The sequence below is a fragment of the Bemisia tabaci genome, chromosome 1 (assembly GCF_918797505.1).
Source record: "Bemisia tabaci chromosome 1, PGI_BMITA_v3".
NCBI classification, from domain to species: Eukaryota; Metazoa; Arthropoda; class Insecta; order Hemiptera; family Aleyrodidae; genus Bemisia; species Bemisia tabaci.
The window spans coordinates 66,733,593-66,757,579 of NC_092793.1; the positions used below are offsets into that span (position 1 = coordinate 66,733,593).

At 38.6% G+C, this 23,987-nt stretch overlaps 2 protein-coding genes across 2 annotated transcripts in view; one reads left to right on the forward strand and one right to left on the reverse strand.

Moving 5' to 3' along the window:
* Positions 1-13,572, forward strand: part of neo (ZP and PAN domain-containing protein neyo) — a 230,852-nt gene extending 217,280 nt beyond the window's left edge. The window contains exons 8-10 of the mRNA XM_019047803.2: positions 5,416-5,820; positions 7,048-7,308; positions 9,438-13,572. Of these exons, the coding sequence (XP_018903348.1) occupies positions 5,416-5,820; positions 7,048-7,308; positions 9,438-9,974 (1,203 nt within the window). The 3' untranslated portion in view covers positions 9,975-13,572. The remainder of the gene's footprint in view (positions 1-5,415; positions 5,821-7,047; positions 7,309-9,437) is intronic.
* Positions 1-21,100, reverse strand: part of Atg16 (Autophagy-related 16) — a 359,788-nt gene extending 338,688 nt beyond the window's left edge. Inside the window, exons 1-7 of the mRNA XM_019047805.2 lie at positions 20,881-21,100; positions 19,374-19,662; positions 18,473-18,635; positions 17,763-17,851; positions 16,869-17,013; positions 15,952-16,057; positions 14,641-14,783 (exon numbers count right to left, since the gene is read on the reverse strand). Of these exons, the coding sequence (XP_018903350.1) occupies positions 14,641-14,783; positions 15,952-16,057; positions 16,869-17,013; positions 17,763-17,851; positions 18,473-18,635; positions 19,374-19,662; positions 20,881-20,965 (1,020 nt within the window). The 5' untranslated portion in view covers positions 20,966-21,100. The remainder of the gene's footprint in view (positions 1-14,640; positions 14,784-15,951; positions 16,058-16,868; positions 17,014-17,762; positions 17,852-18,472; positions 18,636-19,373; positions 19,663-20,880) is intronic.
* Positions 21,101-23,987: the final 2,887 nt, after the last annotated feature.

Below are 23,987 nucleotides of genomic sequence, written 5' to 3' on the forward strand. Positions count from 1 at the left end.
CAATGCTGGGATAATCTACTATTTCATGAAGAGAATTCATCTTAATTCGAGTCCAACATTCGATCGGAAAAGATAGAGTGAATAAAACGCCTGCAAATATCAGCATCTGCAATAAGAAGACGGAATAATGGGTTCCGTCAAGTCGTCAATTATGAGGTCGTGATGCCCGGCGCACAGCGCGCGCCACGGCACTCCGGTGATAATACTCGATAGTATGTACCATGGCTTTGAAACACTGTTTTCTACAAAGTGGGGCAATTTTTTTACGACTTATTGTGAGCCCGATAGTGGTCGTAAAAATTTAACGTAATGGAGCCCGCATGAGTTAAATACTCAGCTCCGTGTTGGATCTGAGAGTCATATGCTCGTTTCTGAGAGTAAAACCTTCGGATGGACGTTTTCTGACACGACACCGTGCAAAAGACAAATTCAGAGTCCTCTTCATCATCGTCTATAGTACTTCAATAAAACGACTCATAAAGTAGAGCAGGTAAAGAAGTTAACTTATGGCATACACAAATATTAAGCCACTTTCGTGGTTCGTTCAGCGTACTAAAAGTCGTAAAAAATAACGCAGATAAATTAAATTTGGCACCAGTGAGACAAGTGCAATTTTTAAGTCAGTGCGAGTTGACGACTCCAAGTACTTTAAAGGAGACTTCTAAAAATTGCGTAGACAGAGGGCCTTGTGTATAACTACATATTGGCTGTGATGCAAGTGATATACAGAGAGAGGCTCATCCTTTAAACCCGCAAACAAGCTTTAATGATACATTTGTCTCGTTTATACACGTGCAAAAGAAAATGTTTTAAAAAATAAGGCATTTTAGGACTACTTTTACACTAACAACACCTAAGACGAATAATATTTCCAAAAAATTTGGGACTCACTGTAACTTTCTTATGCAAGTAATGAATGCCTCTGAATTTTGGGGCAAAAAAAAGTTTATGGACACTGGAAGGAAAATAACTTTTTTTATTTTTTTTCAAGCTGTGGGCAATTTTTTTTTTAACCCCATTTCAACAAATGTATCTTGAATAATGTACAATTTTAAACTTTCACCGTTGAACGCTATTCAACAAATACAAATGTTCACATTAATCTCCTGTAAGCGGATCACGTGCCTCAGCATAGCCAGGTGAAAGATGAAAAACTGTATTGCACTAACTAGGAAAAAATATTGGATTCATAAAATACAGGCATCCAGTTTGGGACCTATTTATAGAGCCAACAGGCTATAATTTTTGAAAAGAAGTAGTCCAAAGAATCATTCTCTCTTGTTGGTGACTTATCACGATGACTCCAACCGCGTAAATAGTCGTAGAAATGTAAGGCGGTTTATGACTCTGATGTAAAAAAAAACCCCAACAGTTTAGTAGACAATATATTAATGATCGTTTAGCAGATAGTGCACCCACAAAAGCATCACAGTTTAGGGCTGACATAAGCCTTCTTTTAGGATCGTTTTCGATGTTGAGTGCTACAATAACTGCTTTTTTTTTAAATACTGCCACTCAACTCAGGAGGAGGCCAGTGTCATAATTCTTCTCAACAATAATTTTTCAACACAATTTTTCATGGCCTGCATTTTTCAACCTCAGGTGACTTTTTCCATGCCTTTAAAATATTTCACTTCATCCGTTCAACCTGTTGTTCCAAAAATGTACTCAAGAGGTCATAAAACCAGTTCCACGATTGTCAGTTGCGGCGGCTGAGCCCCCAGTTTACGAGAATTACTAGATGAGTAAGTTTCCTACATGCTTCGGCAAGAGGTCAGCTCATCGCCTGCAAAAGCTCAGAAGACAACAGGTTTAGGAGGACTAGCCGGTCGTAAAAACAATAAGCGGACAGTCCACGAAACGCGGTGAATATTTTCCGGACGGCTTGAGATATTACTTCCAAAGCTCGAGATAATAAAGGGAAGATAAAAAGTATCTCACAGATTACGACGTCCGCGGACAGGGTGCCATCGTTAGCGCATTAAAACCTTATAATAAACGACAGGAGGAGGGATAAAGGGGAACGTTGAGAAGTTAGTATACATGTGCACAACGTCATAAAATATTGAGCTGTAGCGATTCAGTTTTGACGGCTAAAACTTTCGACCTCTTGAGAAGCTCATTCAGGATTGGCCGGCCGGCCGGACTAAATATAACCCGCGGAGTGGGCTGAGCGGCTCAGGCTCAACAGAATTGATTTAGCGCAGGACTTACTATACCGCTCTCTTACGTTTGGGCTTAAAACATAAAAGCTTTGTGGTCTGTCGGAAGAACCAGTTTGAGAAGTATCGCATTATACAATCTTCTCGAGCAATATGAGGACTGGTTCGAACTAAAAATAAATTCATTAGGATTACGTACGAGTTTTATTAGGTGAACAAAATACCAGTTTCATTTGGATTAAATGAAGAGCATAGTGTCATATTTGTAATTAATATTAATCAATTTAAAATTAGACTATTGAATAACGTGATTTCTCTTTCTCAGTATTTAAAGCGATATTAAAGTCTCATACAAATTAGATCAAATCGTCTGAGTCCGAGCCAATAGTTTGGTTCCCTCCCTTTCCTTAGCCCGATTAAGCATCTTTGAGGTTTACCAAACCGTAAACGTCAGGCATGCATTGCGCGATCCGCGGGTCGCACGTGGACGGTATACACTCCGGCAGGCGCAGTGTAGGCAATTTGCGCATCAGAATGTCAATTGGTGTAGCGTTTGAAGTATTTCTGCGATGTTGAAGGCGCTATATGTGGTGCAGGCGGGCGCGTCTTTCGCCTCTTGTTAACCGCGATAGGTCGAATTTGCGGCGTCAGCGAAAAATTATAGGACGCATCTTTTTTGCTGAAAACCTGACAAGACTTTGATTTTGATTAAAATGTATAAGTAGACTGCTCGCGCGTACCTAATTTTTGTATCGAAATTTTTTATTGCTTAAGTTACTTCCACCGGGCTAAGTTTTAGTCAAAATTACCTTGACCACGGAAATATTTCTGCTAAAACTACCCCGACTACGCTGTATGATAGTGCTACATGATTAGATTTCCATTTTTTTCAGAAGATTCAATTAAAAACTACTTCAATTCTCATTTCTTTCCAAAATAAGGCTTTCTGTTGCACTCAGCCCCAGTAACCTGCGGGTCGATTGTTAAACCGTTATCAAAATACCTTGAGGGACGAATCCCTCTCTGTGGTCAATGTTAGTTACCGATCATGGCCATTTCTACAATACAGCTGGCTGATTATTGAAATTGATAGACAAAGCGATGGACAAAGAAGTCAAAGGGAAAATGGCCCGATCCTATTGGTGGAAGCGAGTGGTTGCAAGGGACAATGAAGGCAAGTAATAGACTGACTGACGGCAACCCACGATGGACCCTTTCAGTCCATCATTTTCCCCCATAGTCTACACCATCCACCCGCTTCAATCAATAAGCTCGCTTTATTGTTTCATTTGTCTTCTTTGTCTATCAATTTGTCAATCAATTTGAATAATCAGCCGGCGGGAGCAATCATGGCTCAAGTAAAAATAAAACCTCCTCCAAGGAAAAAAGCGTCCATTCAATTTTCGTCCTCGGACGACAACTGATTTTTAAGAGGCCTATACCTATTGCGGCAGCGTCGGAAGAATAGCGGATCCTAAAAAGTTTACACCTAAAAAACCGGTGCGTAAAAGCGCGTATTGCCTAAGAATGTGCAGGAGATTCACAGGCCGCGGAAACGGAAAAAGCAACGGTCACATTTCCTCGCCCTCGCGACATTAGATCGTAACTACATTTCGCGATGAACCTGTCCTCCGTAAAAGCGAATGCGTTCCCGGGCTCATCTCAAAGTGTGCTTACGCCCTTTGGTGAGGCGGACGACGATTTTATGCGGAAAGAGGAACGTGGAACGAGGCCTGGCTCTACATTTTTATTTGCTCCTTTGAATGCGCCTCGCATTGGTGGCCGACTGGATGCATTATCCACATTCTTCAAGGGATTAAACGGACGTATTTATACCAAAAGGAACTAAGTCACACGCAATCCCTATGCACATAGTTTCTTTTAGCATAAATACGTCCGAACGTAATGCACTACGCCCCACATTCACGGCCCCGCGTGCCCCGCTCGACGAGGGAAAAAGCGATAAACCAGAAAGCACTCCGCTCCAGCTCGGAACCCCCGTGACCCATTTCGAAAAGAGCCGATGCACCTAATGACGTTGACCAGCCCGTTTTTTGGGATTAAAGCCGTGATTTCCTCGTCCGAGCATCTCCACCTTTAACGCGTGTATAAACACCATTTCCGCACAATGGGAAACTGCCTCGTAAAATGTACGAGTGACAATTCCGCGACGACGCTGTCTTTATTAAGACCGTTACTCGGTACTTGCGAACGGTGTAAACGCCAAGTGTTAAAATATGCAAATTTTTGGGGATTTTTCCCCTTTACTCGAGCCGCCGCATCCTTCTCGCCTCTCGTCGAACAGTTACAGACAAAGTAACAGGGACGTGGTGAGATTGCGATCGGTGTATCTCTTGGCTTTTTACAAAAAAAAAGGTCATACGGGACTCAGCTTTGGTGTCGTTGTTTCATCAGATCAGTCTCTTTGAGAAGCTTGAGCTTTTCAAAGCTTCTTTGACCTGAATTTCTTCTCCTTCAAAAAAGAAAAAAAAACAAAAAACCTAACAACGGTATTGGTCCCTAGCTTAATATTTCCAAACATCATGGCAATTCCCTGAAAATCCCGGCATTATACAAGAATGTTGAAAAGCGGATTTTTTTTTGATGGACTATTGGTCAAGGTGAGGTTGAGTGCGACAGTAACTTTCTTGGTTCCTAGTCAAAATTTTGCGTAAAATACGAGGTGGTTATGACAATTTTTTAACTGGCACCCACATTTTACATGGACCGGTCAATGGAAACTTCTCGCTGGCCATTTAAACCAAACTTTACTCACAACAAATCAAGAAGTTACTAAACTAGTGTCAATAAGTTTTACGATCTAAGCATTATTTCAGCGAGCTCGATGTTTCCTGGTGGCTTTAACTCGACAGAGATGTATTCAATGGGCTACATATTTTGTGTGCAAATGACCCATTTGATTTAATGGAAATTTCAGGTTTTACCAATAACTGATTCATATCTTGCGGTACGGAGTCTAGTAGTCCATACTCTGACTTATACCGCGGTTTTCCTAATTTCCCCGACACTTAAAATTTGCGGATCCAGCAAATTGGCAACATTGTTTTTTCTCCATTTAAACCTACGGAAATGTATCGATTCTTGAAGGGGCTAGGTGCTCTGACAAGAATCGATTATTTAACATAGGTTTAAATGGAGGAGATCCTGTGTTGCCAAATTGCTGGATCCGCCGCCGACACTTAAAACTCCAAGCTGTGCCTTTGGCTGACTGAGCTGGTGATGTTTGTTTCAGGACCCGTATTTGAACGTGGCGGAGGCCTCGACGTACGAGCTGAGCGCGTGCTACAACGTGACGATCGACTGCCGAGCGGGCGACATGGTGGCGCGGATCAAGACCTCGAAGCTCTTCAACGGGAAGATCTACGCCAAGGGAAGCCCCAACTCCTGCGTCAAGGACGTGCGGGAGAGCCTCGACTTCGAGCTGGAGATGGCCTACGACGACGTGGAGTGCAACGTGAAACACCAAGGGCTCGGGCGGTACCTCAACGATGTCGTCATCCAACACCACGACACGATCGTCACCAGCTCTGATCTGGGGCTCGCCGTTACCTGCCAGTATGACCTCACCAACAAGACCGTCTCCAATGAGGTCGACCTCGGCGTCCAGGGCGATGTCAAGGCTGCCATGACCGAGGAGGTACGCTTCCGCCAATCACTACCACATTTGGGCTGCATTTTGCAATTAGGAACTATAAATTCCGGCCCGGTTTAAAAACAACGTATGTGACATTAGTTTCCCTATGCACAAAAGTATTTTTTGGGATGAGCCAGAATTTATAGTTCCAGATTGCAATATGCAGTCCTTTTTCAGAGCAATTGCAGAGCTTTCTGCATTTACGCTCGAGGGAGAACTCCTTCCCAATAAAATGCAGGAGTAAATTGTTAACTCAATATTATTTATTATCCACTGAAGAGGCTTGAATAGCAAAACAGCGCTAACACCAGAGTCGTCAGGATGAAGTAATTTACTGCGAGGCAAGATTCATGTACAACTCAGTACACAAAAATCTCGAACAGGCAACTCTTGTTGCATTGGGGACTTTTTCTTGTCAACCTCGAGAGTTGAAGGCGAAACAGCAAATGTGGTGGATCTCCTTAGTCTCTCCGTGTCTAATTTTTCTGCAGTCGAAAAACGTTGCTGTTCCATCAAATTATCCCAAAAATAGGAAGCTAGGGGGGGTGGGGGGGGGGGACAACATACTTTCCAGGTACTTTTTGGGTACTTTCTGTTGACGAATCCAATCTGAATGCACAGTTATCCACCGACTATGTCTTGTTAGAAATCAAAAAAATCGCGCGTATTTTTGGAAAATCAGAGTTACTTTAGAACCAGCTAGTCACGCAAGGCACAAAAAGTGTGCATTTGTGCAGGGTGCTACTTGCGAGGCGCCAAAATTTCTTGCATTTCTTTTATTTATTTCGTTTCCCGGAGATTCCAATTCTGCTTAATCTTCTTTTTCTCTCCTTGTTCTACTCACGCTTCTTCTTATTTCCATCTTCTCCTTCCTCTTTTTCTTAATTTTATTTCTTCCTCTTCCTCTCTACCTTCTTCTCCTTCTCCTTTTTCTTTCTCTCTACCCTCTTCTTCCTTCTCTCTACCATCTTCTCCTTCTTCTTCCTTCTCTCTACCTTCTTCTCCCTTCTCTCTACCTTCTTCTCCTTCTTCTTCCTTCTCTCTATCTTCTTCTCCTTCTTCCTCCTCCTCTCTACCTTCTCCTTCTCCTCCTTCCTTCCATTCAATAATCTGGGGAGGGAACGGGCGCCAAATTTGCTGTTTGCGTGGTTAACAATTCATCCTGGCGACGGCCTTGCTTCCAAGTGAAAAAATTCCGACTCCTAATGATTATTGGATTGACACTTGCAGGTGATCGTGGACTCGCCGAACGTGGCGATGAAGATCACGGACCGAGCCGGCGAGGACATCAAGGCCTCCGCGGAGGTGGGCGACCCACTGGCGCTCAGGTTCGAGATCCTCGACAGGAACAGCCCTTACGAGATCTTCGTGAGGGAGCTCGTTGCCATGGACGGAGTCGACTCAAGCGAGATCGTTCTCATCGACGCCGACGGCTGTCCTACCGACCACTTCATCATGGGACCCCTCTACAAATCCTCCGACTCAGGAAAGGTAAGATCTGTCCTTCTAAGTCACGAAAAGTGCCACTAGTGGCGATTCTTGAAAGTTGGCAAAACTGTCCTTCATTTAAACCTAGGAAAAAAATCGATTTTAGGTTGATTCACCGAAAATCGATTGTTTTGAAATCATTTAAATGGAGGAAAAACTGTTGCTAATACCAAGAATCGACACTGTGTGCGACGTGCACGTCAATTAAACATTAGATCCTCTTTTATGATACTCGTTTTGCTTCCTCAAATATTCTTGTATTGTGAGTTTCGGAGACGGCTTTAAACCAGATCCTCGTCTGGGGATGTTAGAAACTTCGACAGGTCACTCACTTGGGTCACACAATACAAACACAGAGTGAAAGTGTGAAAGCCTGTCACGATCTTAGGCGCTAATGATGAAAATTTGTACATTATGGAGATTTTAAAACCGAGAGATAAAGTACATCTTTAGACTTCGTTTTATTTGGATGTTCAGATTGGCACTGATGGAAAAACATTGGGGGGGGGGGGAAAAATAGAGGCAAAAATAGGTTGGAGGGGGGGGGATCACCATGATATTAAGCTAAATACAGTAGGTAAAACATGCGGGGAAGGATTCATGCCAAATAAATTTACGCGTTCATAGACTGCGACAGAAGATCCGCCGTATTGCTTCTTGCATTAACTTTACATGTAAAAAAGACTTCAGACGATTATCTGTCACTGTCAGAAAAGCATTAATTTATTTGGCGTGGACTCTACCTCAGTGCTTTCAATCGATCTCCATTTTTTGAATAGAGAGGAAAAAATCAGGCCTCTACTAGGAAATTGTCGCGAAAATCGAGACAAAACATCATAAAATGAAAAAGACCGTTAATGCAATGAAAGTTGCGAAACACCTAGTAGTAACACTAGTAGTAAACCTAGTAGTAACCTAATGATAATAGTGAATTTTCCCAAAAAGTCACCAATTTGCGGCAAAAATTTTGCTGTGCCAGGATACAGATAGGTATTTTTCGACTAAAGTGACAGGTATGCGGCCCTTGCTAAAGTGTATTCACACGAAACGCGATTTTGAAATAAATTTCACATTTGCTGTTATTGCATACGAGGCTTCGAATGCATGAGCTAATAGGGTGAAGAATGTGCGCTCGAGCCTCGTCGTGGAGGAGCATGCCGAATGATCAGTAGCTACTCGAGATGGAGATGTTGGCTACGGGTCAGTTTCCAGCACCCGTCCTGGGTTTCTCACGCATGCGCGCGCAGTCACAGCTCGCATTCATGAATAGTAGGAATGATAATATGTTTGCGCTGGAACAACACTCATGAGCTGGACAAACACCGTCGAAAAATGTGCTTACCAAACATTTATGGATAAGTCAACATCGGGAACCGCCTGACTGCCGTCGCGTCGCACGGACAGACGGTTTAAAAAATCCAACTCTGAGGAACTGTCTGCAGCTAGAGTACTTTTCTGGAGAGAGTAAGGCCACTAGAAAATCCGTTTCTGATTGAGTACGCCATAAAAAAATAGCGGGCGCTGCATGCAGATAATGCAAAATGACAGAAAACTACGTTTTGTTCACTATCAGCAGCGTCAAATTACATAGTTAAACTTATTCTGTCAGTTGTGCATTACATTCGAAAAATCTTCTCGACCAACTGGTTCAACCAAGCCCTCTACTATAGCAAGATCGGTAAAGGTACGAGAGGTGATAACCGCCAAAAGTTGCAGACGACCCCCTCCCACCGGGAGTCCCCCCCCCCCGTCCCACCATTTTCCTTTATGCTAAGGGCCTCCATAGGACCTAGTGTGGGACCTCCATGGGACTCCCTCAATAAAAGTATTCTACTGGCACCGAAGGATGTGCGCTGGGGTAGCTTCGTCGAAAGAATAACGACACCTGGCTATCTGGCTCTAATGAGATCTCAACATATCGGATGGCAAGTTTGAACACCATTATTGAAAAGCTTATAGGTAGGACAGGGCCTCCATCCCGCTGGCAAGGTCCCCCATCCCCCTATTCCCTCTTCAACTCAGATCGTGCTCTCCCCTGCGCAGAAGTTTCCTGGATTTCCGCCTAGTTGATAGCATTTTCTTGAATTATTTGGAAGTGAGCGACTAACTGTGAATATTCGATTTGTCCGCAGATCCTGCTCTCGTACTTTGACGCCTTCAAGTTCCCGTCATCGGAAGTGGTGCAGTTCCGGGCGCTGGTGACGCCGTGCATGCCGACCTGCGAGCCGGTGCAGTGCGACCAGGAGGACGCCTCGGGCGAGCTCCGCTCGGTCAACTCCTTCGGTCGGCGACGCCGCCGAAGACGCGACACGACGACGACGACCTCCCGCGACGACCTCCTCCTCGTCGAGACGATCCAGATCACGGACAAGTTCGGGTTCAACCGGGAGAAGCGCAACTACAACGCCACCTCGGCCTTCTTCAGCGAAGACCCGAGCAGTCCGGAGGGTCTCTGCGTCAACCTGGCCGGCGTCCTCGTCTCGGGGGCTGTCCTCGTCGCCGTCCAGGTCGTCGTCCTCCTGGCGTGGTCCTACGTTTGGCAACGCCGGAAAACCAACCCCGGGCCCTCCATCAACCTGGGCCTCGGCCTCGGCTTCAACCACGTGGCCCGGACCGACAGCCTCTGCAAGCTCTACGACGTCAGCTACGGCCACGGGCGGAGGTACTGAGCCCATGCGTTGCCATCACTAGAAATGCCATTGCCCCCTCCCCTTGTCTCCCCTCCCACGTGAATTTTAGCTCCCTCCCCCTCCCCCTGCGCCCTCCCGCCGAGCCGGTTGCCGGGCACGCCGACTGTGATAGTTATGGGAAACCTCCGTTTCTCTCGCAGAGTGAAGAGTGGCTGGGAGCCATTCGTCACGTCACCGAGAAAGTTTGCCGACTTTCGGCCAAGTCATACAATTTTCAGATTTCACATTGAAATGTTTCCGGAAATTCCCCCGCAATCGTTGAGCCTGAAAATTTGGAAAATTTTAAGTTTTGGGGAAAATACTCGTATTCAAATTTTAGCCTCGCAGTATAAAGTATGGTTATATCTGAACTGGAAAATTTCTAATCCTTTGAAAAATTTTACAATTATTATGCGATGTGGTATTAAAATGAAGCGGTGAAATGCTATCTGAGAGAACCAGAGAAATATCCAGGACCTAAAATGTGATTACCAAAAAAACCAAAATTCATGTAATTCAATTTGCTGCAGCTAAGATTCCAAAAAAATTCATTGGTAAGGATTTCTAGGGTATTTTTAGGGGATTTCTGTATTGCTACAGAGCAGACATACGGCCCTGTTACAAAATTTATCTGCAACTACATTAGGTAGTCGCCATCTCACCACCTGTGAAAAAAGCCTAAGAGGAAAACCCGACGTTGCTGCATTTAACAGACGGTAAATGATGGCTTAAAATCTTAAGTTTACGAAACATTTCAATGTAAATTTCAAAAATATTTTCGGACAAAGTGACAAAAATGCGAGTGAAGACAAATTTTCCCGTGAACAGGAGAACCCTGCCCTAAAACCGGTGCTCTAGGTACAAATCAGCATGACTGATTCAAGGTAGCAATGGAGATTTCGTTCTGATCAAGTCAATGAACTAAAAATTGAGGTGAAAATCGGGCTGGATGGAAATTTCCCACCGTGTTTATGATTCCTAATTTATTATTAATACACTAACTTTCCATCCAAATATTCTCCCGAGGATTTTTAACTTCTTAATATAAATTGCTGCCAAGTTTGCAGGTATTAAACTTTAAGAACAGTTCATATTTCATTGAAATTGTCTGAAAAATAGTCAAAAACAACAAGGTTTAATGAATGATTCTTTGTAAGTATATATTTTAATGATAATATGAATTTTTCTCCCTAAAAAAGGTAACTGGTCTGAATTGGACGAAATCTTCTGCAACCACAATGATAAGCTGAAAACAAGCTTCCCTACTTTCATTCATTAGAAATTGTGTAAATATGTAAAGAGATTTATATTCTGGATTAGTTAGCTCAGTTTCTGGTGAGATGCTTCTTGCAAATAATGGCAATGTTTTTCCTACTACAGGCGCTCCTCTCATCGAGTATGTGAGTAAAATGCCTCTGTTTTCAGCCACTGAAAGTTTTTAATAGATGGTGCTTGCTCATTTTTAAATTTTTCTATTACAATACTTTATCAGAGTCAAAAAACACTGTGAAAAAGAAGCAAAAATTAATTCTTCTTTGTTTTGGCTTTAATTAAAAGAGTTGCTTCCTTCTTATGAAAAGTTTGCAGAAGGAATCACATTGCCTATTGCTCATCTTTCTTCCATTTTGAATTCTAAGTAGATTTCAACCGTTCTTCCCTTGTTATGAAAATTAGTGCTAGGAATATTTATTGAAAACAATCGGAACTTAATTCCAGGTAGAAAAGGGAAGCAGCTAATCTAATTTAACATTTTAAAGAGGTTAAATTGGAGCCCAAATGAGGAATTCAACCAAAAAAAGAGAAAGAAAAAAAAAAGAATAGAGAAAATTATAACTCCCTGAAATTTTGTTAATATCAGTGCTTTGAGACGACACGAATATAAATTTAAAAAAGAAATATTAAAAAAGAAATGAAAAAAAGAAATGAAAAAAAGAAATGAAAAAAAGAAAGAAAAAAACCATGTTTCAAATAAAAACTGAGAAACCAGTATTTTTGCCTATCAATATTTGCTTTTAGTGAGGAGCACACTCATCAAAGAAGCCTAATTACTAAGGTTCAGACCTCTGATTAAAGATGAGTAAAAAATATAAGTGCTTGACTCAAAACTCAATATTTCACAGGAATTTTGAAATTTTTTACACTCTCCTAACTTGTATCCTTGTTGATAGAATTGTAAAACTGGAATGTAAAGCCATTTCATGATTTCATGAATTAATAAAAATAAATAATATGAATAAATAAATATTTTTGTTCTCGGCTTGGACTCGGAGTGTTTTAAAAACACACTTATGTGTTCACACTCAGAGTGAATCAAATGGAAGAAAATTGAGAATTGTAAGAAACCCTTGCCAACTTTAAAATATTGAAACACTCAAGTCCTACTTAAATAGTGTAATTTATTATATATAGGTAAAGTTTTTAAAAGGCCATTTACTTTAGGGTGTCCTTTTACGATTAGGTTAATTTTTTTTTTTTATTTTGGCATTTTAATTGTTGTGTAATTGTGCATTTTCATGATTTTTGAGGTTAGGACAACAATCGAATCAGTTCAAGTAAGTTAGGGATTTTGGAAAATATACAAAATCGAACGTTTCTCCAGCAAGAAGACAAGAAGAAGGTATTTCTATTGCCCTTCAAGGACCGATTATCTTGCTGACTGTTTTATTACAGAGATTAAAAGAAGAAGAGTATTTTTGCAACAAAATAATTTGCTTTTTTTGCTTGCAACTCAACCTTGTTTGAAGATGATCAACATGGATGTTTAAATTTGAACTACCTTCCTACAGGATAAATTTAAGGAATTTTTTTCGATTCTTGTCCTCACCCCATTGATGTAAAGTCTCCTAGTGGTCTTTTTCTTAATTCTTGATTAAAAATCTAACCTATCACTGATCTGCATAATAAATGCCCTCCGACATGAAAATTCAGTGCAATAATCAGAGTTCCTATGCTTTAGCAGTAACGGTCAGATTAGGACAACCTAGTTAAAGAGTGTGATGCTGATGACTGGGCTCTAAAAAGCACTTTTATGAACCGAAATTGGGGAAAAGATCACTTTGAATCTAACCAAGCTATTTTCTCATCATTTTCAAGATGATTGAAAAATGACAGTGTGAGAAACAGAACCAAGTAGATTTCAATGGGACGAGACGACAAACTGAATGATATCACCATCAGTGAGAGAATCATCATCTGCCTTAATTTGAAACAACTACTGTTGATTGAAATTGGTGAGAAAATTTTGCTTGGCTGATGGTCAGACTCTGTGCTTAGCAAAGTTCTGATCATTTTTAATCAAATAGCGTCAACTAGACGCACGATGTTAAATTTTGGTAAAAATTAGGATATAATTAAGTAGGTAAATTAATTATATTTTTTTTAATTTATTTAGGAAGAAATTTAACTTATTTTTTTAATACTAAAGTAGCAGTTAGCTTAAATGTAATTCAAATTCAAATACTATAACAGAATTGTACTTGTTGGCATGAATGAATGTGGGAATGCATGAAAACTGAGTGTATTTATTTTAGTGACAAGCAACTTGTGAATGTAATGTGTTGGAAATTGCAATAAAATTGTTCTCGATAAAAAGAAACAACATTGTACTTGTTTTTTTGTTTTGTGTTTTACCAATTTCCTTTCCTATCATTATTGGTATGAAATGTTGGAATCTCTTCTAATGATAAAATTCTCAAAGATTCAGCTCAGTCCTTAGAAAAATACTTTTTTCAGTAGAAGTTGATTTAACTAAAATATTGATGGCTAATATTGAAAATTGCAAGTGCATATTTCAACAAGGTTTGATTCAAAGAGCAGCCAGGATTTTTTTCCCTGCTCACTTTTTGAGAAAATGCATTGACTTTCTCTAACTTTTCAGAGTGATGACCTTTCTCTCCTTTTATCTTTCTCCCTCTTTTGAAATGTTTTTTCTCATTTTACACAATTGAGGGGTGTACTTACTTACATCTCACTTGATTTGGGATGTGTTCGCACTAAACTTAAGTTGAAAAAAACTGATAAACCTTCAAAATTTTACTGAAGATTTTTTTGTGAGGCTTTTTAACAAAAATTACCTCACTTTATGCAAAATTTAGGACATTTTTTCTCTGAACCGTGTGATCCAGAGTGGCGCTGAAGATGCTGGAGGTAGAGCCGGCGAAACACATCTTCTAGTTATCAAATTTTATGCGCAAGTGAGTTTAAGTGTTTTTATGATAGAATTCATTTTCATAAAAATCGCACTACAAATTTTACCTTTCTCTCTTTGCCCCTGAAATTTGCCCACTGTCACTATCATTGTTACTAATTCCCGTTTCTTTTCTATTGAAGAATTACAAATTTAGGAGTAACTCAACTCTGCTAACTGTATTTTGAGAAAAAATTGACAAAACATTTATTACTTGGGTAAATCAACAGGGACTACGAGATAAACTTTGACGAAAATTGAGAGGAATTTGACATTTGATGAAAACATCATTTTAATAAATAGAAAAAAAAGAACCCATCATGATGAGATCATTCAGGTTTTTAATTCATCAGAGTCCATTCAAGCACAATGATAAAGTTAACAAAGCAGATGTAACAATCAGTACCTTCAAATAAATAAACTGTATGAGACGACACAGAGAATGTTAATGAGGAGCTGAAACTAGGAAGAGTCACTTACCCTTAATCGCATGTCGCTTGTAGTCCATACACGGGATGCATGATCATTTGATGCTCCTAAGATTAGGCCTCCAGTGGTATCATATTCAACGGACATAACTCCTTTGTTGCTACCCTGCATAACCCCCCTACTCTCTTGGATACCTGGAAAAGGAAAAGCTTACATTATTTTTCTGACAACCATTTGCACTTTTCCGTAGTAAAAGCTTATAACACTTTTCTGCACAAGTATGTTTCTATTATTTCAATACTGACAGGTCTGTCGGTTGCTATGATCAAACGGAATTGCCCCTTACCTTGCCACTACGGTCATAATAACAAGCGAGAGCAGATTTGTCAATTCTAAGTATGTGATATAAACCACATGCTGCCTGATTATTGAAACTATATCACTCTGTTATCAAGAAACCATGGTTGCTGAAACCTTACCTTACAATGTTATCTACTGATCACAGTTTCAGAGTTTCTACTTTATTTCCACTTACAAATTCCCTGAGCTTTCCCTGTATTTTCCTTGATTGCATAAAATACCTTACTCGTTAAAGAGGTGTAATACAATCACTCTTCCAAGGTTCTGATAAATGACGACTTAAAAGGCTACCTCTCCTTTTTGAAATTCTTGTCTAACTTTACTACCACACAATCCTATTATTAAAAAAAAATATTGGGCTTAGTAATGCCCAAAAAGATAAATTTTCCACTTGAAAAAGCAAAAATTTCAGTGTCAACGTCCAATTCCCAGGGAGTTCACTCAAAATTCCACTGCCTGGGTTTTCCCTTGGCAGAAACGCTGAATTATTCAACATAAATTGCACGATTTGCCTCCACTCACAGATGCACCGATCTATTTGATAAGGCATATTCCACAACCACCACAGCCTCATGTAGATGATGAAATATAAAAGTTTTGGGAGAGATCAACTCTTGCTGAACTTTTGATTTGATATGTCTCACAGAACAAAACAGTCCAGACTCTCATAAAGATACCAGAAGCGGTTGAAGAAGACAATATGAAAGTAAACATGTTAAATAAGAGCTGTTCGGTCTATAATTATCGGGACATAAACTGATTTATCACTTAAAAATCAAGTATTTTCAAATAAAAAACAGAAAAATGGTGTATGTTTTGAGAGATCTGATACATGATAAAACTATTTTAATTTACAAACAACATAATACTACTGGGGAGTTTTCCATACTTAATGAGTCAAAACCTTTCCCTTAATTCTCTGCGATTTAAATAATCCTCATTACAAAGATAGGTTTTAGAATCCTTCTAGAGGAATCCTTACAGTAAAGCCACTGAATTTACCTTTCGAGATATCCCATAGCTTCACCAATCTATCAGCACCACCAGTGGCAATGACTTTGTCCACAGGGCTAAATTTGATGGCATTCACTTCTCCATTGTGAGCAGTCTAAAAAAGATGTAGGAGAGAAATAAACAAGTGGCAATAGAAACAGGAGATATTGCCAGGTGGCCCATGACACATAAAGTAATACACAGAATTGGCTCATATGTGGTGATAATAACTTGAATATTTTCTTTCAAACTGTATTTGGACTAGAGTTGATTTTTTTGTGTGTTGTCAACCGTTGAGGAAGTAATCATGAAATTATACTTTGGGGATTTTGAGGGTTTATACCCAGTTGAGGGGGTCCTCTATACAATAATTTTGAAATTAGGTATCTCTAGAATGCACGGTTTGCATGAAAGAGTGCGCTTCACTGTAATCTTTCCATAAAAGAGAACACAGTTATCGTCCCGAGAGAAACACTAAGCGCACAAAGAGAAACACTAAAATTTAAAAAATATAGAACATTACTCCCTTCTGCATTCAAATTTTTCCTTCTTTTCGGGTGCCTTCATAATTCTCCTGCTACCAGCCCATTGAGCATTTTCTGCGCCCCTGACTTTTTGCGTTTAAAATTCATATATGGATTTTAAGTAATAAATTGTTACTAAATGATAACTGCAGTTATTCTTCAAAAAAAGCATGCAGTTAGATTTAAATTAGGAAAAATGTCATTACATATAACAGTGCTTTATTACTTTATGACAGAATTCTTGAAGATTAGCAAGTGTTTTTGACCAAATTAAGATCCTCAACAGCCACTGAGGGATTACAAAAAAAAAAAAAAAAAAAAAAAAAAAAAAATTACAAATACCTTTTGCGTTGTAACTATTGACAAGCACTGCAAAATTAAAGAGAGAAAAAAACTACTTACGAACACAATGGACGGTTTGGTGGGTACACCAGCGACTGCTTGAATAGGAGGTGGCAGCATATCTTTGAAGAGATTATCAGGCGTAAACCCTAGAGTATCTTTTGCAGCATCTTCTAGTTCTTTTTGGAGTTTGATTTGTTTTTTCCTGAGAAAAAGGTAAAATTAACTTCAACAAAAGAGATTCAATAAAAATTTGAACATGAGGAAAAAAACCACTACATAGTGACATTGTAATACATGGGGAACAGAAAACAACTTGTACTTGAATTTCAAAATTTACATTAAGTTTGGAATGTATTTTACTATTTTTGCAGTTTTGATGAAGGATGGGAATAACTATCTGATTGGCTGCAATTGGAATTTCATAAATTTCTATTCTCAAACTTTGATCATTAATTTGTTTTTATAATGAGGCAACTAGAGTTGGATTTTTGTTTTAAGTAAAGAGTATGTGAGTCACTTTATATTTTTCCTTCAAGAAAAACTGTCATATTGCATGAGAACCATTAATACAACCAGCAGACCACCTCATAGCATTTTGGAAAATGTAGTTTTCCTCTGTGTCCACTTAGATTACCGAAACCTAAATTACCTTATATGTACATGCATGCATACCCCAACAAAATGCATTGTTGACTTTTCTGCACATTTTCTAGAAAAATTCTGTTCTTGCCTACAAAAAATTTAGGTGAATTCAGAGATGTATACGGTATTATGTTGTCATTCCTCAAAATACTACAGAGTTCTTTCAAGTGTAAAAAAAGGTTGGTGAAAAAATCAAAATAAAGTTAGAAGGCTTTTACTGTACTAATATTAGATGAATGAAAAGTTACTTAGTTACATTGATATCGCCATTACGAGGTGAATATTTAAAGAATGAAAATTCATTATTACCTGATGAAGTTTTCATTTTCCTCGTTCATTTTTTCAGCATCTTTAGTTTTGTACTTCATAAGCCTCTCCACCATTTCTCTGTTTTCATCCTGGTAGGAAACCATAAGAAGCTACATAAAAAGTATTTCAACAAATTGAAGTTCCATATAATGATTTAAATTAGAGTCAATTGAGGTTTGACGCTTGTAAGCCTTTTAATGTTAAAAATTGTAATAAATGCTAGATCTAAAATTCCGTAAAACAAAACAAAAAATATATGACATCTACATCCACAACTAACTTCTTAGTGAAAGAGAGACAAATCATTGATGACCTGGTAAAAAAAAGTCTTACTCTTATCATTTATCAGAAACTGAGTCTATGGTAAATTTTGTTTAAAATTGCTGTGAACTATTGAACATACAAAAAAAAAGAAGATAGACCAAGGATCAAGCAAATAAGAGTCCTTTTTTGAGAAATAACGCCTGAAGGCTGTAATTTGCTTTCATTCATTCAGACCTTTTCTTCTGTGCCCTGTCAGTAGCTAACTTGTGGGAAAAAAAAAAAAAAAAAATGATAATACCAAGCTAATACCACCAAATAACGTTTCAATCACTAGTGTTGTACCGATGAATAATGTTTTATTCGTGGGTGCAAGGGGGGGGGGGGGTGGCTGAAAATCATTTCAATTCCTTGGCAAGACTGTGGTTTGCTGGAGAATAGAGGTTTACCTGTACTTTACGTAGTTTTTCTTCAAGATGAGTAAAAGCTAGGTGTAAGGCTTGATATTCATCCTTCAAAACTTGATTCATGTCTTCAAGCTCTTTACGGCTTTTTTTGTACATTTCAATTTCTGCTCGCAAACTTGCTATAGTCTTGTCATTTTGCAGCAAACTGGAAATGCAAAATTTTCATTCATTCAAAGACAGTATGAACACTATGCGAACTGAGAATTGGTTTCAATTTTGTTAAAAACCTGCCTTACATACTTCTTCCTCTGTCTTGATGAAGATGATGGCTCATATCAGTTGGACTAATAAATCCTCCTGCAAACTACACCGAAACGTTATATGAACTTAGATACATAGAAATCAGATCAGAGTTTCTTTCTCGAAACTTTTAAAAACAGAATTTTGTATGCTAAATATTCTTGCCCCCAGAGCTTGCAAGACGGGTCACCCTGCACAGACTAGACCTCTTTTACAGACCTCATAAGATTCCCCTTGCTAACTATGTTACTATGAGCCCTTAGGCACTTTCAGGAGAGCCACTCTGTGAGTCACAAATTAGATTCAACTTTAAAAAATTTCTAAGATAATAAACGGCATTGATTTGAATGGTTGTTCTACAACAGCTGAAGACAGATTAAGTCATTTCCTTTCATACCAGCAAATAATTTTTTGGGGAATTCCATCTACAGCCAGGTATTTATAAGAAGGAATTACTTGGTGTATCTTTATTACCTGCTTGTAAGGTAAGCCCTCCTAATCACTTATAAACAAAAAGGTAAATGAATTTGACATTTTGTAACTTAGGATGCATTAATGCTATATCTCAATAGATAAGTTGCCAAACAATATGAGTCTCCAGACTTGAAGCATGAATTTAGTACGAAACTTAAGTTTTCAATACCTTTCGTCCTTCGAAGCAAGTAGTTTTTCTTTTTCTTGAAGAGTGGCATTCAGATCCACCAGCATTTGAGCATTTTCACCACGTCGTTTGTGCAACTCGGTGAGCTCCTCCTGCTGGCTTAGAAGTTTCTGTTCGAGAGTAAGAATTCTTTCTGTGAATGCAGCATCTCCACCTCCAGATGATCCGGCTTTTGATTGTTCAAAGCTACCAACACGCAGTTTTTCATTCAAAACTGATAATTGAACATTTTCACTTTTTAGGGCCAGGAAATTCTCAAAAAGGCGATTATCTAAAATCATAGCACAACATTTTTATTTTCTGCATAAGAAGAAAAATACATGATCAATCTAATATAGGCACCCAAGTGGCAGAGACTAATGAAAAATACTTTTCAGAGACTCTTAAAGCTATTACTCAAAATTCACAAAGAAGGAAACCCTTTTTTGGAACTTTTTTAAGGTAAAATGTGCATCTGGTAAAATAGAAATATAAGCGTCTATGAGAGACTTTACAGGGCTTTTCACAATTAATTTTGCTCCAATTTTACTTGAAAAAGACCACAAGGGGTTTCCTTCTGTGCAGGTTTAAACCATATCTTAAAGAGGAGTTTTTCCCCCAAACTTTTCAGATTTCTCAAGAGGTTTTTATGAGTCATTCATAATAGAGCATTGAAAAATGAATGCCTGTCTGCCCTATTTAAACCCAGCACACTAGTGAATCAAATGTCCACGGAATAGTTTAATGAAATTTTGTAGCTCTCTCGCCAGAATCTAGTCCATCATCTCAGAAGACCTTGACAGATTGACACTATCTCTAACATATTATCAAGTCCATCATTTCAAAATGATAAACCATTTTGATGACCGAAGGATCAAAGGATCACGCAGTCTGTTTTATTATAAGTGAAACTGACGAATAATATTGGCCTCAATTCCACCGTGGAGAAAAGAGAGGAACCTTCCTCCCGGCAAATTGAACTGACAGCATTGTTGGAAACATTCTGATATTACTTAGCAGTATTGCTGATTCGCTCTTCACAGTACGGTATCATGACATTCCTCAAAGTATCTTGCGTCATAATAAAAAAAAATTTTTGAGGGTGATGTTTGCATTTGCAATTTTGGTTTCAGGTGAAAAATTAAAAAATAGAGCAGCCATGAACAATGTTCCGTGAGAGATTTGATTGAATGAACTGCGCACTGTAGTAAGACAAGGTGGGGTGCAAAAGTGTCTTATCAAAACTATGTAAGCATGCCTTTCAGAAAACTGCCGATGAGAGCTGATGGAAAATGACACGGTAAATGTAGGGATGGTTTCTCTACGTTCTAACGGAAAGTTCAAGAGTTCTTTACAAGCGATGGGTTGGAAAATTTCAAGTCTCTCATGCAAAACGACGGAAAGCCTGATGGATGCAAAAAAATAGGGGCCGTTACCAACCACCCAAATTTTTATTTCTTAAATTACGTTGTTGAGGCGTTATTTCATTCAAAACAAAGCTTTAACTCACGTGTGACAATCAGTTCCTCGAAACTAGAGACTTGCTCTCGGTTCCTATTTTGTATTTTAGCAACAATATCATCTCGCCAACTCATGGCTGTTGAGTGAAATATCGATCTAAACCATAGACACTTGAATAATCCGCGAAAAAAATCAACACTTATAACACTACACGCGCCATCCACCCGAAGATCAACATCACAACATCACGGGAACAAAAAATACTTTGAGGTTATGTTATGAAATCACTAATCACTGATAATGGCACCCGACTTTACAACATAAAACGTCAATATTGATGAATGATGACCATAACAACTATCTGGTGACTGACTGGCCAATGGAAATTTGGCAGAAAAAAGGCGGGAAGTATGATTTAGCGGGCGAGCCGTTGGTCCTCCGCTTAATTAATCAACACGTTGGATAGTGAATGATCATCTAAAAATTGAGGAGCTTGAAGAACGAGAGGCATATGGATAGTCGACAGTTTTTGCTATTTCAATGAATACATGTTTGAGGTTTCGAAATTACATTGATCCTTACAGCGGGAGGAGAGTTCAAACTCACTTTTTGATGTTTAAAAATTGCATTTTAGTGGTAAAGATGTTCCTCAGAATATATCTTGAAACTAGATTTAGTTGAAAGCATTAATACTTACCTCTATTTTGTCAAAAGCTTCACTCGTGCGCCTTGTCATCCAGGCCTCAATTGCATTAGCCTCTAAAAAGAGAGGCGATTAAAGCTTGTGTAGGTAACAGATTTGATGAAAAGGGGGGGGGGGGGGGGTTTAGGGCTGAGAGAAGTCATGCTTCAGTATTCTTCCCTCTCATTTTTTAATTTGGTTTATCAATCACCTGTCCCCTCTTCAAAAGGGATAAGAGAATAAAACTACAGATACGAAATAAAAGCTGGTGAAAGAACTAAGAAAATCGAGGAAAAATCGGAATTGAAACATCTCAGCGCACGAAGGCTCATCAACTTGGTATTTTCTCTCTTTGTTGCAGGACTTTTCTATTGCCAAGGAATGGTGCGTTTAAGAAATATTATTATTGGCAGTTTTTCCTCTCACTTTTTGTTCATTTTTTTAAATTCATAAACCACTTGTCATAAAGACAAATTATAGTCATAGTATATGCAGAAGGTCTATCTTAGGAGGGATGATCCACATAACAAATCTTGTGATGCAATTTGTAGATGACTCCATGGTTTCCAATAATTCAGAATTTTCCACTTTCTTTGACTTGGTAAAATTATTGTGCAATAGGTGGTCCTTCTAAGAAATTAACTTAACAGAACAGTTTTTCTAAGATTAAGCTTCTTATAATATCTTTTATTAGTTACATCTTGTGAGTTTCCCTGGTTTCTACTTTGCAACTTTCTTTCACTCCTTTTTAGAGTATTATTTTCCCACTACATCTTTTAAATTTATTGTCACAGTTCATCGTTTTATAATTTTTGTCCATTGTTAGAGTTTCTCATCATTTCATTCTAACAAATTAACCTGCAATAGTGCCTTAAAAAGAAGTTATTTCAATTTGTTTCTCCTTTTCATGCTATTATTTTCCCGTACCTATACAGATGCGAGAAGACAAATCAGTTGCTTGTGCAACAATCGGACATCAGCACCTCACAAAAAACGCAAGAAAAAGTCAATTTAACAATTTTTGTATTGCGCAACGTATTTCACCACCAAAATGTACATATGGTTGAATGTTTGTATTGTGGACAATTACTGTGTCAGTTAAATGGATCAATGCAAAATTCAAAAGAAAATAATTAGTGATTGAAAAAAAACCCAATGGAAAATTTGCTGAAATTTTATGAATTTCGTGTTTAAGTGGAAACTACTAACTGAACTAAGTACCAGATTATACTTAATTTCAAAATTGAACAATTTCTGAGGGTACAGGACCAAATAACCTAATCTGCTAAAATACATGTGTTTAAATGGAAGATGCTGCCTGATGACGTCATGAGGTGGTACATTTTTTCACTTTTAAATCTTTTTTCCTACGATTCCCCATTTCAGAAAATGTTTTTAAAAAAATACTGCGAACCTGGCTCGTGGGGCACTCTCAGATGCAGCAATACAATTGATTTATGCAAATTTTCCATTAATTTTCAATTGTAAATTCGTTTCTTCCGAAAAATGACAAGTGATTCTAGGACTGGGATAAGTGATATTCTTCCATAAACTAAATTTCTGATTTTTTTAAAAGGTCTCAATTTTGAATATTCTTGCCTAGGAAACAATTAATATTTTGGCAATTATGATGCATTCAGGGGTCAACAATTTACTGTTGAATTATCTTTTTGGAAGACTTTGGATTGTAGTGAGGGGTCCTGTGAGACAATAGCTAGCACTAAAGTGTAAATTGCAAGATGCAGGTAGGTGCATTCTCTGATTCTCACTCAAGATAGAAAAAAATTACTCTTCTTCGCTCCACTCAAAGATCTTTGGAATTGCAACCAAGCAGTATAGTTTCTTGGGACGATATAGACATTTTGTATATGATACTCTCTAAGCCATTTTATTCTGCATGTGTGACAGTCCTTCTGAAAAGGGACCTCAAATTCGAAAGTATCAAAATAGAGGTACTGCAGCCTCAGCTTGAGGAATAGGCATTCTGCGAATAATTTGGCATGGAGAGCATCAATAATATCATACAAAAAGAGTCTACTTGAATTTTGCAGTACTGAAAATCATATTTCAACAAGAGATGCTAAAGTTTGAATCTGTCATAATTCTAAGGTGTCTGATTAAAATGGGGTGCAACTGGACATTCCCTTTATCAGTTTTTAGCGAGATAGCACCTCAAACTCAGAAGTTTTGATTCCCTTTGCACAGTATACAATACTTGAGGCTATATGTACCTATAGTTGACTTCTTTTGAATCAAATGCTCTAGTGTTGGAATTTTCATCAGAGTCAAATTTCTTTAAGGTCTCATCAAATTTTTCATCAGAACAAAAAGTCCTCTGAGTGGAATTTCTCCCTAAATGGAACTAACAATCTGGTCCCTATGCAAGTTTGACTTGGAGGAAGTTAACTGTATATATGTTTGTCCTTCTATAATAAAAGGAAGTTAAAAACTTGCTGATGACTCTGATGAAGATG